At 39.4% G+C, this 16,243-nt stretch overlaps 4 protein-coding genes across 6 annotated transcripts; 2 read left to right on the top strand and 2 right to left on the bottom strand.

The window, feature by feature from the left end:
* Window positions 1–239: 239 nt before the first annotated feature.
* Window positions 240–5,190, bottom strand: LOC106400740 (phytochrome A). Its single transcript, XM_013841114.3, has 7 exons — window positions 4,884–5,190; window positions 4,755–4,794; window positions 4,538–4,616; window positions 2,036–4,108; window positions 1,135–1,951; window positions 763–1,053; window positions 240–691 (listed from the first exon to the last, which is right to left on the bottom strand). The coding sequence occupies exons 4-7, from the start codon at window positions 4,098–4,100 to the stop codon at window positions 490–492; spliced, it is 3,375 nt and encodes a 1,124-aa protein (XP_013696568.1). The 5' UTR covers window positions 4,101–4,108; window positions 4,538–4,616; window positions 4,755–4,794; window positions 4,884–5,190; the 3' UTR covers window positions 240–489.
* A 1,844-nt stretch (window positions 5,191–7,034) lies between these two features.
* LOC106397902 (calcium uniporter protein 6, mitochondrial) lies at window positions 7,035–8,912 on the bottom strand. Of its 3 annotated transcripts, none has more exons than XM_022703036.2 (3): window positions 8,701–8,912; window positions 7,755–8,174; window positions 7,035–7,668 (listed from the first exon to the last, which is right to left on the bottom strand). In XM_022703036.2, exons 2-3 carry the CDS (start codon window positions 8,139–8,141, stop codon window positions 7,165–7,167), a joined length of 891 nt encoding a protein of 296 aa, XP_022558757.1. In that variant the 5' UTR covers window positions 8,142–8,174; window positions 8,701–8,912; the 3' UTR covers window positions 7,035–7,164. The 3 variants fall into 3 exon arrangements, with proteins under 3 accessions (XP_022558757.1, XP_013693990.1, XP_048613885.1); XM_013838536.3 differs by lacking the exon at window positions 8,701–8,912 and adding an exon at window positions 8,456–8,564; XM_048757928.1 differs by lacking the exon at window positions 8,701–8,912 and adding an exon at window positions 8,293–8,311.
* Window positions 8,913–11,985: 3,073 nt separating this feature from the next.
* Window positions 11,986–14,071, top strand: LOC106399850 (transmembrane emp24 domain-containing protein p24delta3-like). Its single transcript, XM_013840296.3, has 4 exons — window positions 11,986–12,404; window positions 13,013–13,225; window positions 13,296–13,372; window positions 13,456–14,071. Exons 1-4 carry the CDS (start codon window positions 12,105–12,107, stop codon window positions 13,598–13,600), a joined length of 735 nt encoding a protein of 244 aa, XP_013695750.3. The 5' UTR covers window positions 11,986–12,104; the 3' UTR covers window positions 13,601–14,071.
* Window positions 14,072–14,825: 754 nt separating this feature from the next.
* On the top strand, window positions 14,826–16,095 carry LOC106402049 (60S ribosomal protein L21-1). The gene is made up of 2 exons (XM_013842690.3): window positions 14,826–15,156; window positions 15,729–16,095. The coding sequence occupies exons 1-2, from the start codon at window positions 14,920–14,922 to the stop codon at window positions 15,984–15,986; spliced, it is 495 nt and encodes a 164-aa protein (XP_013698144.1). The 5' UTR covers window positions 14,826–14,919; the 3' UTR covers window positions 15,987–16,095.
* The last annotated feature ends 148 nt before the right edge of the window (window positions 16,096–16,243 follow it).

A 16,243-nucleotide genomic window follows, 5' to 3' on the forward strand; every position in this document is an offset into this window, starting at 1 on the left:
TTATTCATGGAGTTAAGCTAAAGCCAAGACTCAAGGAAAGGATCATACATTACTTCTAAACTCTGCCCTGTTGCATAGGCTCCAGCCTGTTAAGCTGATCCATTCTAACATTAAGCTATACTCAGAGAGACAAGAAGCTGTCAGTCAGTACAGTTTGAATAAAACCTTAAAAGAGAAGAGGATCAAGACTAAAGAGAGAATTCATGCGAGGAGTTTACGTTCTTACTATGATCATAACAGACTGTAAATTAGCTTTATTTCTCATAATACATCATGAAACCAAAAACACTCGAGAAGGAATTAGATATGCATCATCCATGTTTACAGCTTCAGTACAACAGAGATAAACAGAAGATGTTAAATGGATTGGATATTTCACCGTTATTGGGAAGTTGAAAATCAAAAACAAAAGCAATAAGGAAAAGTTGCAAACAAAGAGTGTAGACTTAATATCAAAGCCATAACCCCCTTTTTTCTTTTGGGGGCTGACTACTTGTTTGCTGCAGCGAGTTCTGCAGTGATGATAAAACTCGACTTCCCAGCTTGTCTCAAGTACTGAACATCTCCATTCATCAGCTTCACTAGCTTCCGGCTAACCATCAAGCTTAGTCCTTCCTCCGACGTATCTTCCTCAGTTCCAAACATTTGGTTTAGCAAAAACTCTGGCAACCCAGCTCCTGTATGCGTTATTCTGTTTTCATAAACAACAAAAATCATCAATGCACTTTCTCATTATCATATTGTATATCCATTTTTTTTTACCTGATCTCTAAATAAGCAAGATGCACAGATCGTCCGAGCTGATCTTTCCTCAGGGAAGCTGTAACAGTTAGCTCTCCTCCTGACGGTGTAAAGTTAACAGACATCAGTATGAAGTCTGCCAAGACTTGCTGAAGCCTAATGCTGTCTCCATACAAAGTATCAGACATCACTTCTTCTCCTGTATCATTTGTTATCCTAACGCTCTTTCCGTTACTCTTCATCATTACTTGACTAGTGGAAGCAGTCAACACTTCGTTTAAGCTGAACTCTTTCATCTCCAGATCCAAGCACCTGCAACATAAGAAAAAAAAAACATATGAGAATCTAAAAACGAGAGAACCAACCAAAGACTTTTCATTGTTTCATGCATACCCTTCAATGATGCTTTCGAGATCAGAATCATCCAGGATCTTGCTGAGCTGCTTCTGACACAAAGCGCTAGTTTGCAAAATCCTTCTCTGCTCTGGTCCTAACTCAGACCCTTCCATCATTTTTCTAGTAAACATGATACCGGAGAGCGGATTCCTTATCTGTCTTTTAATGTAAGCTAAGGCCTTTAATCTCTTCAACGCGGTTCGCTCAGCTAGACGCTGAACATGTAAGGCTTGCTGCAGCTCATGGCTAGCGAGCTGCAGGAAACAGAAGACGCCCGTCACCACACCTTCCCTGTCTAGCTTCTTACTCACACACAGCAGGCACTCCACATACTTTCCACCTCTCGTAAAAAAAGCAAATGGCACTTTCTCTGCCTCCTGGCTAGTAACAGCGTTGTTCAGCACAATCCCAAGGTTCACAAACGCTTCTTGATTCTTCAGACGGCAACACGACTTCTGCGTCCCGAACACTTCTCCCAGCAGCATCTTGTCCATCACTTCCTCTCGCTTCAGACCGGTTAGCTTTGACATCGCTGGATTCCACTCCGTGCACCACCCGAACTCGTCGGTGCCGAATATGGGAGGGATCAGAGGGTTTGGATTCTGGATGATGGCCTTGTAATCACCTTCAATGCGAGTGAACTTGTCCATCACAGTCTTCTGTCCGGTGAGATCATGAGCTACAAAGCACACACCAACCACGTTTTCATGGAGATCTCTACTTGCGCATGCGTTTACCACTAGACTTATTGGTCCAGCATCAGCTCTTGACAGATGCGTCTTGATCTCAAATTGGACATTCTGCTCCTCGGTTCCTGCATAAACAATCAACCAACGGTGTCATCTAACTGAAATATTCTCAGCAAAACTGAGTGTAAGTTATGAAGAGAGTTAGTTACCTTCTAATGCATTTTCTAACATCCTCTTAACGATTTCAACTGAAGAATCCTCAACATGTGTGAGGAGATGCTTCCCGATTGCTTCATCAACAGGAAGACCAGTCAGCTCAGTAATCTTCGTGTTCCAACCATTAACCAATCCATCAGAATCAACCGCCAATATCGGCACAGTGGCAGTCTCGATCAAACGAACCATCTCGCTAGTGACAGCTTCTAGCTCTTGTATACCATCAATCTTCAGATCATTAAGCTTCGAGTGAATGATCTTCGTATTCACATCGGTAGTTTCCCCATCCTTGAAAGCGTTCCTCAGAATAAGCTGCAAGGAGTGTATGGCATCCATCTCATAGTCCTTCCAAGGTAAACTCCTTGTTTTCACCACTTCGAGGAAGGCCTTGAAGGAAGACCTCGGGTGCATTCTCCTCGCGTCATCCCTATCGTCTGGATCATGCTTCGCACCTCCCCATCTCACTTCCCCAGCGGTGTGAGAACGGAACCAGAAGATCATGTCTTTCGACGAGATCCTCACAGCCGCCATTCCGCAGACCGAGTCTCCAAGAGCTAGAGCTCTAGGAAACCCAGCGTCGTGCAAGCTATCAGTGCTCAGACCAGTCGAGTCAGTGTGGTACTCGCACAGCCACGAAGCTATCTCCTGGAGATGGAACTCGCTCGGAGTTATCCCCAGCTTCCATACCTTGTCTTTGTACAAGAGAGCTGCTCCATCGCATTTCACAAGGTCCATTATGTTGGGGCTCTGCGAGACAATCCCCAGCGGAGCGTCACGCATCAGCATATCGCACAGGAGCGTCTGCGTGCGCAAGATGTTCTTCTCAACAATCTGGTTCTCCAGCTCCACCTCCTTGTTGACGTGTATCGCAAACACTTGCGCTAGAAACTCACAAGCGTACCTGAGAGGAAACGGGACGAACCTCGGAGTTGTGTTGTGACAAACCACCAGACCCCATAGCCTCTTCCTCTTCTGAGGCGGGGTGGAATCAGGGGCGGTGGCGTCCCCTTCTCCTCCGTCCTCCTCGTTTACCACAACCGCCATAACAAGAGATGCAATAGAATCCATGTTGGCCATGTACTGCAGATGACAGCTGTGAGGCGCTCTAAGCGTGGAGCCGCACAAGGTGAGATCAGAGGAAAGCTTTTCGTCTTGAAGCACCCTCACATGTTTTGCGTTGCAGTCAACGATCATCCGAACCTTGTTCTTCATAAAGAGAAAACGAGCCGCTTGAGGGATGTCCGTGGCTGGATAATGGAGACCAAGGTAAGGCTCTAGACCAGGCTTTGTGACCTCGGAGACGACCTCTCCGTGATCATCGTCGTGAAACTTATAAGCCATCACTCTGTCATACCCGGTGAGCTCGAAAACCTCCTGAACCACCGTGTCGCAGAGCCTCTCCATGCTCCCGCTGGGCAAAGACTGCAGCCTAGTGATCGCCTTTGCAGCTAGCTTGTACGATTGCAAAGCACCAGCAGCAGTCATGGGAACTTCGTAAGGCTTCACCGGTTCGAAGTCGACGATGATGCTCCCTGTGACCCTGTGCACAATCGCGTAGAAGGGCTTTGCGGAAGTCTTGCAATGCACGAGAATGGGGTTCAACAGGGAGACGTCACCGAATCCTAGCGCTTTCTGCAACGCAGAGGCGCTAGGAGCAGTGAAGAGGCTCCTTATGTCCGTCCCTATGCCTAGAGCACCCTGTTCGCCAACGCTGGGAACCGCATGACTGGCCATCGTCAAGAGCTCGGCGGCGTTCTCGCTGTAGGCAATGACTTTGAAGGTCTTCTCATCCAGGGCGAGCAAACAACCGAAGGGCTGAATCAGTTTTCCCTTCTGTATGTGATGGAGATAGGTGGTGGTCACCTTGTCAGACCTTGGCGGCTGGTTCTCCACAACGGGTCCGGTGACGCGGACCGAGGTTGAGTAGTCAAAGGAGCTGCCTGATTCCTCGAAGTCAGCGTGGAGCTTTGCATCAACGGTGGTCTGCGCAACGATCCTAGCGCTGTGTCTTGACCGCCTTGAGCCCTCGGAGGAGTGGCTCGGCCTAGAGCCTGACATGTTTTCACCTGACGCCAAAGACATAACAACAAGAATTAATTAAATGCAAAACATTCAAGAATTAACCGAGAAATGAAACACTAAGTCAAGTTCCTTCCACATCAAAAAGAGGCATGGGCTAGAAAACTAGAAAGTCTACCTAAGCTAAACCAAGAAACAGATGCATATGAATCATCCTGCCATATTCAATGATTCATCATTTACAAAGCAACAAGCAACTGAACCGCATTGATTATGATGTATACAGAGTAGGTAAAGGAATCAGATTCCGTGAACACTACTACCTTTCTAAGTCATCCTACAATCCAAATTAAATCAACAAGATCTGGACAATCCAACTAAAACTAACCAGGATCAGAGCCAATCTGCCTTCCAACATTTCAAATACTTCTATACATAATATAAGTAAAGACTAAAGAGGTACTTCATAGCTATACCTTTCGGAAAAGAGTGCTCTAATAGGAATCGATTGATGAGGTGGTGCTTCTTCTTATAAACGGTCACAGCCAACAAAACCTGAGACAAAACAAACACACATCAAGCCAGAAGATCAAACGAGACCTACAAAGTTTATAACCATACAAAACAGGAGGATAACAGAGAATAGCTTTTTAACTAATTAACTTAAAAAACGCAGCAACGAAAAGAGCATACTTTTAGTTAGAGGAGTGCGAGTTCCAGTTGCTGCTGGGCACTGAGCAGAGAACAAGCGAAGAAAGCTTCAATATTTATATGTAAAATCAACAGAAAAGGAGGGAACTTGGGGAAAAGGAAAGTAGCTACCTTTAAAAGGAGTTTGAAAGAAACATGATCGGATCTTGTCTAGTCACACTCTTCAGAGGCTTTTTTTATTCTTTCTTTTCTCTAAATCTTTAGACCTCGATCACCGCCTCAGCTTCTTCTCTCTTCTCTCTATTATTTGTGCTCCCTAGCACAGACGACGACGATGAATGGGGACCACCTAACCTTACGTATGCCCCATGTATTGGAGTATGGGGCTCCCAATTTGTTTATATTATATTCGGGAGAGAAGTTAAATAAGTAAAGCTAATTTTGGATAAATGACAAAACTTCACACACATGCCGAGAACAAGGTCGGCTTCTCCGGTAACATTTTTTTCTCTCCAAACACACAACGGTGGCCTAAGCCCAAATTAAAAAAAAAAACAAAAGATTTAAAAAAAAACTATATTTTTGGAGTTAACTCCATCAAAACTGATATTTATTTTTGACGGGTGTGTGACTATATATCACTGTGCAAGTGGGAGAACAAATTGAAGATGATCTGATCAAAGAGAATAGTCTAGAGGATAAGATTAAAAAGAAAAAGAAAAGTAAAAGATATTATTAAAAAAACAAGAGAGAGAGAGAGAGGATGAGGGCGGTGTTTAATGAAGGCAATAACCGGAAGTGGAAAGTGGAGTTTTGAGGAAGACGACAAGGGAAGTCCTTATGGGCCTCACGTTTTATCGGCTTTTTGTGGTTTGTTTATTGCCTCGCTGGGTCGATTAAAATTAAAAGTAAGGGACTTTCCAGATTTGTATTCCTTTTTATCGACCTTTCACGTTTTAGATGCCTATAGGGGAAATTTAAATTAAAAGTAATGAAGTTTAAGTCGTTGTTATAGCATCGCTTTTATTTGTATTTTTAGAATATAAAATGTTAGGAGGTTCTTAGGTTTGAAACAACACTTTTAAGTTCGGTCAGATATTTGTTAAGTGAACGTGCTACATTTTAATAGTGTTTTGAACATTTTACTCAATTAACGTATAATTTACTCTTACCAAAAAAATAGATATAGATTTTTTTTGTTACTAAAAAGATCCCCATAATATGTGAAATAATCTGTCCAAAGTAAAAACAGTAACTGTTACCATGTTGAACATATCCAGCCCAAGAAAAATGTGTTGTGATATTTTTGGGTAGTATGTTGCATGTCCGGCCCAAGACACAAGAAGGCCCTTTGGCCCAAACGAAATTTGTGGATCATCAGAGCAGCAGCATATCCAAGACAGAAAAATGGCTTCATAATCAAACTATCAAAGATAAGAAAAACTCAAACAGTTAAAATATGTGTTGAGCTCTATGCCTCTACACAGACATCAAGTTACCATTTGTTCAAGCACTTATGCACTCAGATAGCTTGGAATGCAAAACTCAGTAGCATGAAGTTAAGAGAGTATGATGATGATGCAAAACAGAAGAAGAAGATGCAAAGCAAGACACAAGATTGTTAACCCAGTTACACCCATTAACAAAGGTGTTAGTCTGGGCCGGGAACTGTCTCCCGCAATCCACTAGATCAAGAGGTTACAAGCTTTGTCTCTCACCCTCTCATGTGAATACAAAGTTGTCTCTCACACCCTTGTTTCCCCTCTCTCTAGTTTCACTACTACCAAGCAAATATGTGCTTGTAGTACTCTCAACCAAAGGTGTTTATACACCTCTCTTGCCCTCTTTGGTGCTGTCTCTCAGCACCCCTTGGTGCTTACTCACGTTCAGCTCTAGCACTCTGGTGCTCTGCTCCAGCAGCACATCTCACCTTAGACAACATATCTCTGCTTTTATAATGAGGAACATCCAAACCTAAAAGCAAAAACTAACCAAACCATAGGTAAGTTTCACTCTAACCAGAGTTAAGCTTTGGTACCTTTTGTCTCATCTTTATGCAGAGATAGTACAGAGCATGCTTCCCTTTGTCTCCTCTGAGACAAGCTTCTGCAATCGTACAATCCGGTACGTAAGAGAGAGACAAGATTAGAATCATCTTTAGAACCCTCTATCTCAATCTGAGTCTTTTGCTTCTATTCCAAATGAAACCTTCTCCTTCTGTAAGAGTCTTTCTTGTTTCATCAAAAGCTGCACTCCATATGATTGAGAATAACCCGTTGGATTCATAACTAACTCCATAATATGTTTAACCAATCTTCGCAGTACTAAAAATCTCAATGGTTACTTATGTATAAAACGGAACATACACACACAAAGAATCAAAGATGATAAACCTTTGTCACTTTTGCAAGACAGAAAAATTGTGTAATTTTTATTTGTTTGTTTGTTTAAATCAGTCTTTGCGACTCTGCAGTGAATCCTCCAGATCGAGTTCTAACCCAACACGGTTCCTTATAGTCGCAGCCGCGTGACAAGACGAGGACGGCGTCGTTTTGCACATCCTCCCCAGTTCCTTAAACCTCTCCACATCAAAGTGTTGACTTTTCAACAGCTTCCTCTGCCTCGAGAGGAAGAGTCTCTTCATGAAATCCTGATAAGTCGGATCTCTCGAAGTTATCAAGAAGTAAGCGTATCCCACGATGATACTAGTCGCTGTCGCAAAGAACGTGATTGGCTCCATCACATCCCACGAGAACTCCCAGAAAGTTAGTCTAACGAAGAGACCAATCTGAACTATCGCAGTAGCCAGACCGCCCCAAAGAATCCTCCTCACTTGTCTGTGAGCTAACACGTCGATCTCTTCCTTCATGTTCCTCAGCTTGTTGAACTCTTCCTTGATCTGATCCTCCTCTGGAGTTTCATCCATAGGCATCGCTCGTCTGATCAGATCCACCACCTGAAAAAGAAAAAAGATAATTTCGATATTTTTAAAAAGACAGAGAAAATTAAAAGGTTTTTTTGAAGAGACATTTATCCTCGGACCTTGTCGGGATGAAGATAGACTTTGTCGCGGAAGATCAAGACGACTCCGGCATCGTCAAGAACGCGAGCAAAGACGTGAGCTTCGTCGGGAGATCTAGCGAGACCCATTCCCTGAGAAGCTTCTACAAGCGCACTGTAAGGAACGACGTCTCTTTCAGACATGCCGACAAGCTTTTTCCTCATGTCTTCAACGTTCACCAACCTCATTAGCTTCTTGGCCTCCGCCATAGTGATCTCCTTATCCTTCTTCATTTCCTCCTCGTTCTCCGTCGAAGTTTTGACGGTGAAGCTTCTTAATCCACCGCCGCCAAGCATCGACGTCCTCTGTGAAGAAGCTCTGATCGCGGCGGACATTGCCATACGTCTTATCAAACCCATTGACCACATTTTTTTAACGAACCGGTTTTGAAGATCTGAGCTCTACGTGAAAGCAAGCAAAGTAATTAAATTAGTCTCGTAGATCAAGAATTATAAAAAGCCATCAATGAGAATTAAAAAAAAACATGTGTGATTCGATTCGTTTAAGTAGTGACTTAACGCGCTCGATTAAGAATCTAAAACTCTTTTATAAACTCCATAAAGATCACATGATTCGGACATTATGAAAAAACTGAAAGAGCCATTAACTTTATTTATTGAATTTAGAAATCAGAAAAGGAGGAAAAAACTAAAAAACTAAAAAAGTTGTTATAGGTGATAACCATTGTTGACTTAGCAATGCATAACTGCTTTTCCTAGATCCGAAACCACCACAATTTCAACATGATTTTAATTTTTTGTTGTTGGAGTATAGTACTACTATTTATGCATATTTATGGAAGCATCCATCTACCCTTCTGCGACCTATCCTTTTCCTAGGATTTAAGTTTTTGAAGCGGAATGTATACGGAACAAGCTAATTCGTTGGCACATGAACAACACATAACAACACGTATAATGCATGTACCTGAAGAATACTTCAAGTTTTGCCTTTTTCCTATAGATTGATAACGTGAATCAAGAAGAAGACCAATTTTTTTTTTAGACCTGCCATCCACCGCTTGATAGTTTTTGCATCGTGTAGCTCTCTCTTTGGAGGCACTCTTTCGAAAGAGAAAAAAAAAATAGTTTATTCTCTTGCTTGTTTTGCCCCTTTTTATCTCCTTGAGAATAGCTACGATCGTTGTACGATCTCAAGGGCCAGATTTGTTTGTTGAATCTTTTATATTTCTTTGCGATCTAAACACAATTCCAGAGAAGGTGACTACATTTCAGGGGATTTTTTATTAGTGTCAATTTCCACGTTCATTTTATTGAGGCCAGACGCGGCATGTTGTTCGTTTGCGATTCTGGAAATTTTGGATCATGTGTCTGGAAATTGTAGCTTGCTGTAGTTGGAAGCGTTCAAACATCTCATCCAGAAATCCCAAAAAATTCGGATGAGTTTTCAAAATTAATATGGATGCCGCGTCCAACTTAACCTCCTGTTTCGCGCCAAACGAACATCGGTCCGCGTCTGCGTCTGGATGCCGCGTCCAGTTTACGAAACGAACAGGGCCTGAATCTAAAACAAGGCAATATTTTATTTTTGTTATTGATTTGTAGATGATTAATGAAATATCTATATATTGCACAAATAAACAATAGTTTGAACCACGTTACTATTTGAGCAAACATAGGTTTAACGTGCAAACAAAGAAGAGTTTATTACGAGGTTAATTGAACAAGACAATTAAAAAGGGCTTTTTATATGATGGTTAGTCTTTTTGAATGAAAAAAAAAAAAAAAAAAAAAAATTTGGACCATTTCTCGATTTGTGCGTGTGATCCTTACCATGAACATGTTGCTTACATGTAAGTGTAATAAAATGATTAATAAATTTGGAATTGATAAGATTTTAGTGCTAGATTTGAATCGACATTGCAATTAGGGCACCACTTTCGTAAAGGAGTAATTAATAGCCATTATTAAAAACACGTACGTAACTACCAATAATGACTACCAATAATGACATTATGAGTTGTCTTAATGCAGAGATGTACTGTATGTATATAAGTAATACTTAATCGCTAGCATGGCCATATAATTATTAAACATGGTTTAATTTCATGTAATCGTTTAAGTATGCCAAATTGTCTTTTTTATTACGAAACTAGTGGTTTTCCGGCGCGTAATTTTTCTAATATTAATATTACTTTGCTGGTTTTGTAATTTAGAACATTTTAAATATTATTTTAGAAAAAAATGTATCAATGATATAAAGATCTATTAATCTGATAGTAATCTTTACAAAGTTGATTTTGAAGTTATCTATAATATATGCGTAACACCTAAAGTTTGAACATATGCATGACAATTTGAAAGTGTAATAGCCAAATTATTTATTATTTGATTGGCAATTATTAATTTTTAATTACGATATAAGATTAATTTTAAAATGTGGACTTCATACAATAATTATGGAAAAATTAGTGTTTATACATATTACATATTTATTTATTATGTTGTGAATATATATATATATATATATATTATTTATTATGTTGTGAAATTGTTACCTTTTGCACATAGTATATATGAACAATTGGATATGAAAATATCACCTTTGGCACATAGTTAATAATCTTCATTAAATTGTTAATTTAGTTATTAAAATAACAGTACACATTTAAATTGGATTGTTTAGTAATCTCGTCTTATTTATAAATAAGGGGTTTTCCAAAAAGCTAAGTAATAGTGCAGTTTTTAATATATAGAGTTACTGTAAAGTATTTTCCCAAACTTTCTAAAAATAAAGAGATAAATAAATATTCATTGTTTGGTTTTTCTTGTGATTTTGGTCACCTCGACTTGTATTAGTAATAAACGTCACATGCCTAATTTCAGCTATGGTCTTTGTCTTAAAGATTGAGACTTTATATTGCCCTATTTAGTACTTCACAGAAAATGAATTACGATAAAGCAAACATCACATTTTAATTGTGTAAGTAGATACCCTGCTCAACAAAATCAAATAAACAACCATAAGAAAATTTAAGCACATCCAAATACTCGTCGCACTTTCCTAAAAAAATACAAAAAAATGGAGGAGTAAGTATCTCTCGTGAAGACTAAACAACCAACAAGTGTTTTGTGCAAGTTATTTCTCATGGATGGAAAAACCATAGAGAAACAAAAATGAGTGACTGAGCATTGTGCGAGTTGTGTCATATCGAAAGGGGTTAAAAGAAGTGTTTCTCCTTTCGGTTGTTTCCAGTGTCCACATCAGATTCATAAGAAATTGCATATCTTACTTCTTTCTTCTCCATGCTCTTTAAGACGCTCGGGCTAGATTTTGGAGCCAAAAATCAAAATCAAAAAGAGGATCGTAAATACAAATTAAGAGAGTCGATAGCACTATGGTATCGTGCTATATATGTAGAGGGGAGGCTGGTAGTGAGAAGTGGAGATGCATTCGGAGGCTTGTTGTTGTTGTTGTTATTTAGTGGTATGTTCATAGGAGAGCGGCATCGCGTAAATAAGACATCAACGAAATAGATCGCTTCTGGTAGGCTGAGGAGGGGACATAAGATTTTTTATGCTAGCATATTTATAATTGAACAATCCTGAAAAAGACAGACAAATACCACTTTAGTGTTGGTTGTGTTCAGCTAATTTAATCAAGTTTAAGAATAAAAATAAATTGATAGCAGAGTATGCTTTGAACATAGAGAATCAAAAGAGCTAATAGAACGACATAAAAAAAATTATACAAAAGCACAAAAGCAAACCTTTGGAAGATAAGGCTTATCTTCATCATCAAAGGCATTGTGTAGCACCCATTTCTTATCCTTCCGAGATCAGGCCTGATCATCTTCCACTCTGGATCAAGTTGATGGTCCCGTGGATGAGTGTAGACTGCAACACGTCAAGAACGAACCAATCATTTAAACATTGAGGTTTGTGAAATACCTAATTGACATAAATAAGAAACAGAAAGTTGACGAAGGTACTTGTTCATCGAGAAGAAGTATGTCAACACTTATAAGCTTTCCACCTTTCCTGAATGTCAGAAGACGCACTTCCGCCGTGTTTGAGCAACAAACCGCTCCCAAGTTGGTGAAAAGATCATAGGAAGACGACATATTTGAAGGGTATGCGTCGGATTGTTTAAGTGTGGTCGACACGTGGTGCAATATGAAGATATGAGAGATGATGTGGGGGCATGTAGAGAATTTCTCTTCAACTTTATTATTATAGATAGATATTTTTTGGTAATCACAAAAGCCTCAAGATATTATCTAAATGAAACATAAATGCCCCATGTCTTAATACAATAAGGCCCAATCAACAAATTATGCTTCCAAAGATATTTTTTTAAAAATAATTAAAATGAACAAACAGAAAAACGACCGAGAGCAAAGATCGGCCACGACCACAATACGCGGATCGATGAATACAATGGGAAAATCTGTAAGCTCTATGAAGATGGCTGCTAAGAAGATGCAACACGGCCTCCTAACGGCGCTCCTTCTGTTAATTATAGTTCCTGTCGGTGAGGGGGTTTGGCTAGACGTGCCTACCACGGGAACAAAGTGTGTGTCTGAAGAAATCCAGAGCAATGTAGTCGTCTTAGCCGATTATATCATTATCTCCGAAGATGATTCTTTATTACCCACTATATCCGTCAAGGTAAATTGTCTTCGATGTCTGTCCTGAATCATCATCCTCTCGCTTGTTCAGTGATTTGAATCTGCATTCTGTTACTTGATCCATACTCAAAATTGTTTGAAAGAAACCACAAGGCCTGTGTTAATACTCGATCCAAGTTTCCTTATTTGGACATTTGTGATCATGATGTTGCATGTCTTTTTTATTGCTATAATTATTTGGTTATACGTTAATTAACAAAGGTAGTATCAACTCGTTGGTGGTAATGGTATTTCATATTCACATAGTAATAACACGAAGACATTTCAAATGTTACCGTCGTGATTGTTACTAGATATCTTTATATCATGATTTGATTCTGTTTTGGCATTTTTAAGATCATGTATAGTTTTTTTTGGAAATCAGAGCTTGAGCGTTACAGAAATTTTTATAGACGCTTGTGTTTAGCTAAATCCCTATGAATACTTCTTTAGCCGTAACATGAAAATCCTAAGCATGAGACTGGTGCGGTCGATGACAATCTGCGTCTGAGTTTGCAATGTTTGTCTAGGACTTACTATAATTACTACTTTAAGTTTTTTTTTTTGCAATGTTTTTGCCTCTGAGTTTTGAGAGTCTTAATGTTTCAGGTGACGTCCCCATACGGCAAGAACCTGCACCACATGGAAAACGTGACGGTTGGGGAATTTGCATTTACAACGCAAGAATCAGGGAACTACATGGCGTGCTTTACGGCAGATACAAAGAGTCACGGAAACAAAAACGTTAGCATCAGCGTTGACTGGAAAACTGGAATCGCTGCTAAGGATTGGAAAAATATTGCTAAGAAAGAGAAGATCGAGGTGAGCTTTCATAGACATTTTTTACATTTTCAAAGACATTTAAAATATGATTTGGTGTTTGTTAACGTAGGGAGTGGAGCTGGAGATACGGAAACTTGAAGCCTCAGTGGAAGCCATCCATGAAAATCTAGTCTACATAAGAAACAAGTAAAAAATATAATATTCAGCTGCATATTCACTTCTAAAGTCTAAAGTTTTGTGTTATCAACTCAAAATGGGTAATTTTGCAGAGAAGCAGATATGAGGACAGTGAGTGAGAAAACGAACTCGAGAGTAGCTTGGTTCAGTACAATGTCGATGGGTATTTGCATTGCTGTCTCTGGTATACAAGTAGTCTACTTGAAGCAATACTTTCAGAAGAAGAAGCTTATCTAAGCTGCTTTTTGACTCATCCACACCCCTGTTTTAAGAGCTTTTTTGTTGGGTTCAAAGTAATAATTACTTCAGGGCTATAAGCCAATAAACAGATTTTTCATTTCTTCAAAAAAAATTTAAAAAATGATCCGTATAACTATTTATTGTGCATGTTTTCCACTAGAACAAAACTTAGGTTCACCCCATAGGATGAACTTTTAAATTCACCTCTCATTCTAGAACCAATCAAATTGCCACGTAGATAATTAATTAAAAAATATTAAATTTATTTTAAAATAACTAAAAAAAATAATGCTAATTTTAACAACGCTGACACCGCCATCTAAACCGTAAACCCGAAATCTTAATTTTTTAACCCTAAACCGTTATTCTAAAACCCAAATTCTATACCCTAAACCCAAATCCTAAACCCTAAAACCAAACTGTATATTCTAAACCCAAATCCTAGACCCTAAACTCAAACAGTAAACCTTAAATCCAAACCTTATACCCTAAACCAAATCCTAGACCCTAAACCCAAACCGTATACCCTAAACCTAAATCTTAGACTTAAAACCCAAACCGTAAACCCTAAACCCAAACCCAAACCCTAAACCTAGATGCTATAAGGTTTGGGTTTAGGGTCTAAGATTTGGGTTTATGGTTTGGGTTTAGGGTTTATGGTTTGGGTTTAGGGTTTATGGTTTAGGGTTTATTGTTTGGGTTTAGGGTATACAATTTGAGTTTAGGGTATATAATTTGGGTTTAGGGTATAGGATTTGGGTATAGGGTTTAGGGTTTAGGGTTTGGGTTTAGAATTTAAGGTTTAGGGTTTAGAATTTAAAATTTAGGGTTTACGGTTTAAGTAACGGCGTCATCGGCATTAAAATTGGCATTATTCTGTTTTTTTAGTTATTTTTAAATAAGTTTAATATTTTTTAATTAATTATCTACATGGCAATTTGATTGGTCATAAAAAGAGAGGTGAATTTAAAGGTTCACCCTAGGGGGTGAACCTAAGTCTTGTTCTTTCCACTATATCTTATTTTAAGGAGTCTAAATTTCTTTTTATCTTGGAAATATTAACCATCATTTGGCAAATATGCTAATGTTCTTGCAACAAAAAGTACACATTTATATTTATCAATTAACACCATAAGATAAAATCAGTATTTACAGTGAAGCCCAAATCTGTGAAGAGCTTATATAAACAAGTAAGCCCAAATTCAAATAAAAGGCCCATTAAATAAACCCTAAGCTCAGAAGACATAATATAAGCGTCTTTCTCCTTTCGTTGGTTCGGCGGCGCGGCGTTTTTACTTGTTGCAGGGAAAACAAAAATGCCGGCAGGTCATGGAGTTCGCGCTAGGACGAGGGATCTGTTCGCGAGGGGGTTCAGGAAGAAGGGTACAATCCCACTGTCGACTTACCTCAGGACCTTCAAGGTCGGCGATTACGTGGATGTCAAGGTGAACGGTGCGATCCACAAGGGTATGCCTCACAAGTTCTACCACGGTCGTACCGGTCGTGTCTGGAACGTCACCAAGCGCGCCGTCGGTGTCGAAGTCAACAAACAGGTCTGAAACATCTCACATTGATGGTTCAAATCTGTTTCTTTTTTATGTTGAAATGTGCAGTTACTTGGTTCAGGTTTTGAGATTTGTCTGAAAGGTTTAATTTTTAATTAGGTTTTGTGTTGTTTGCGCTGAAACTAGTTATCTACTGTGTTGTAGCTTGGTTTCGGATTTCGAAAAGTGATTGCTTTGTTTTTATTTGGTATTCAGCCTTACCAGTGCATTGTGTTGCATTTGCATCAGTAGTTTTCATAAGTTACATCTATTTGGTTTTCGTTGATTGAATACTTCGATTCATGACTTTATGAATGTTGGCTTCAATTCAAATCAATCACAATCATTCATTAACATCATCTTGTTTCTATCATCGTATATGGTAATTTGGATATATGACAATAATAGCTTATCCGTTGTTTTTTCGCAAATCATGTCTTAATGATGTTCATGATTATCAAATTAATACTGTTGTTTGACTCACTGGAGCCAACCATATACATTATGTATACTCGGCTTTTGTACTTTCTATATGTGTGAGTAACATGATTGACTGACATGTATGTTTGGTGGTGTTTTAGATTGGAAACAGGATCATTAGGAAGAGGCTTCATGTGCGTGTGGAGCATGTGCAGCAGTCCAGGTGCGCAGAGGAGTTCAAGCTGAGGATTAAGAAGAACGATGAGCTCAAGGCCGCAGCCAAAGCCAGAGGCGATACAATAAGCACCAAGAGACAGCCTAAAGGCCCCAAGCCAGGATTCATGGTTGAGGGTATGACCTTGGAGACTGTCACCCCTATCCCTTACGACGTCGTCAACGATCTCAAGGGAGGCTACTAGTTTTCTACTTTGTTCCCTCCCAGTGTTTTGGAGCTTTCCGTCTTATGTTTTGTAGCAACTTGAAACTTTTGTCTCTGATTTTAAATGACAGATCTTTTGTTATTGATAATTTTGTGTCTGCCGATATGAAAACGTGCCTTTTTCCAACTGATTAGCTTAGTGGGATCGTTGATGTGGGGCCACGTGGCTTTTAACGTAGCGTCTCCGCAACACACTCTCTCCTCGTTAACTTGTGTTTCAACACTGCACTCAAAAAG

The sequence above is a fragment of the Brassica napus genome, chromosome C5 (genome assembly GCF_020379485.1).
Source record: "Brassica napus cultivar Da-Ae chromosome C5, Da-Ae, whole genome shotgun sequence".
NCBI classification, from domain to species: domain Eukaryota; kingdom Viridiplantae; phylum Streptophyta; class Magnoliopsida; order Brassicales; family Brassicaceae; genus Brassica; species Brassica napus.

Coding starts and splice junctions, on each gene's coding strand:
- LOC106400740 (XM_013841114.3), bottom strand. CDS start 4,100: ATGTCAGGCTCTAGGCCGAGCCACTCCTCCGAGGGCTCAAGGCGGTCA. Junction 1,952..2,035: donor GTTAGAAAATGCATTAGAAG/GTAACTAACTCT, acceptor TTGTTTATGCAG/GAACCGAGGAGCAGAATGTC. Junction 692..762: donor CTTGCTTATTTAGAGATCAG/GTAAAAAAAAAT, acceptor TTATGAAAACAG/AATAACGCATACAGGAGCTG.
- LOC106397902 (XM_013838536.3), bottom strand. Junction 7,669..7,754: donor TCTATCTTCATCCCGACAAG/GTCCGAGGATAA, acceptor TTTCTTTTTCAG/GTGGTGGATCTGATCAGACG.
- LOC106399850 (XM_013840296.3), top strand. CDS start 12,105: ATGAACAAACAGAAAAACGACCGAGAGCAAAGATCGGCCACGACCACA. Junction 13,226..13,295: donor CTAAGAAAGAGAAGATCGAG/GTGAGCTTTCAT, acceptor TTGTTAACGTAG/GGAGTGGAGCTGGAGATACG. Junction 13,373..13,455: donor CTAGTCTACATAAGAAACAA/GTAAAAAATATA, acceptor GTAATTTTGCAG/AGAAGCAGATATGAGGACAG.
- LOC106402049 (XM_013842690.3), top strand. CDS start 14,920: ATGCCGGCAGGTCATGGAGTTCGCGCTAGGACGAGGGATCTGTTCGCG. Junction 15,157..15,728: donor GTGTCGAAGTCAACAAACAG/GTCTGAAACATC, acceptor GTGGTGTTTTAG/ATTGGAAACAGGATCATTAG.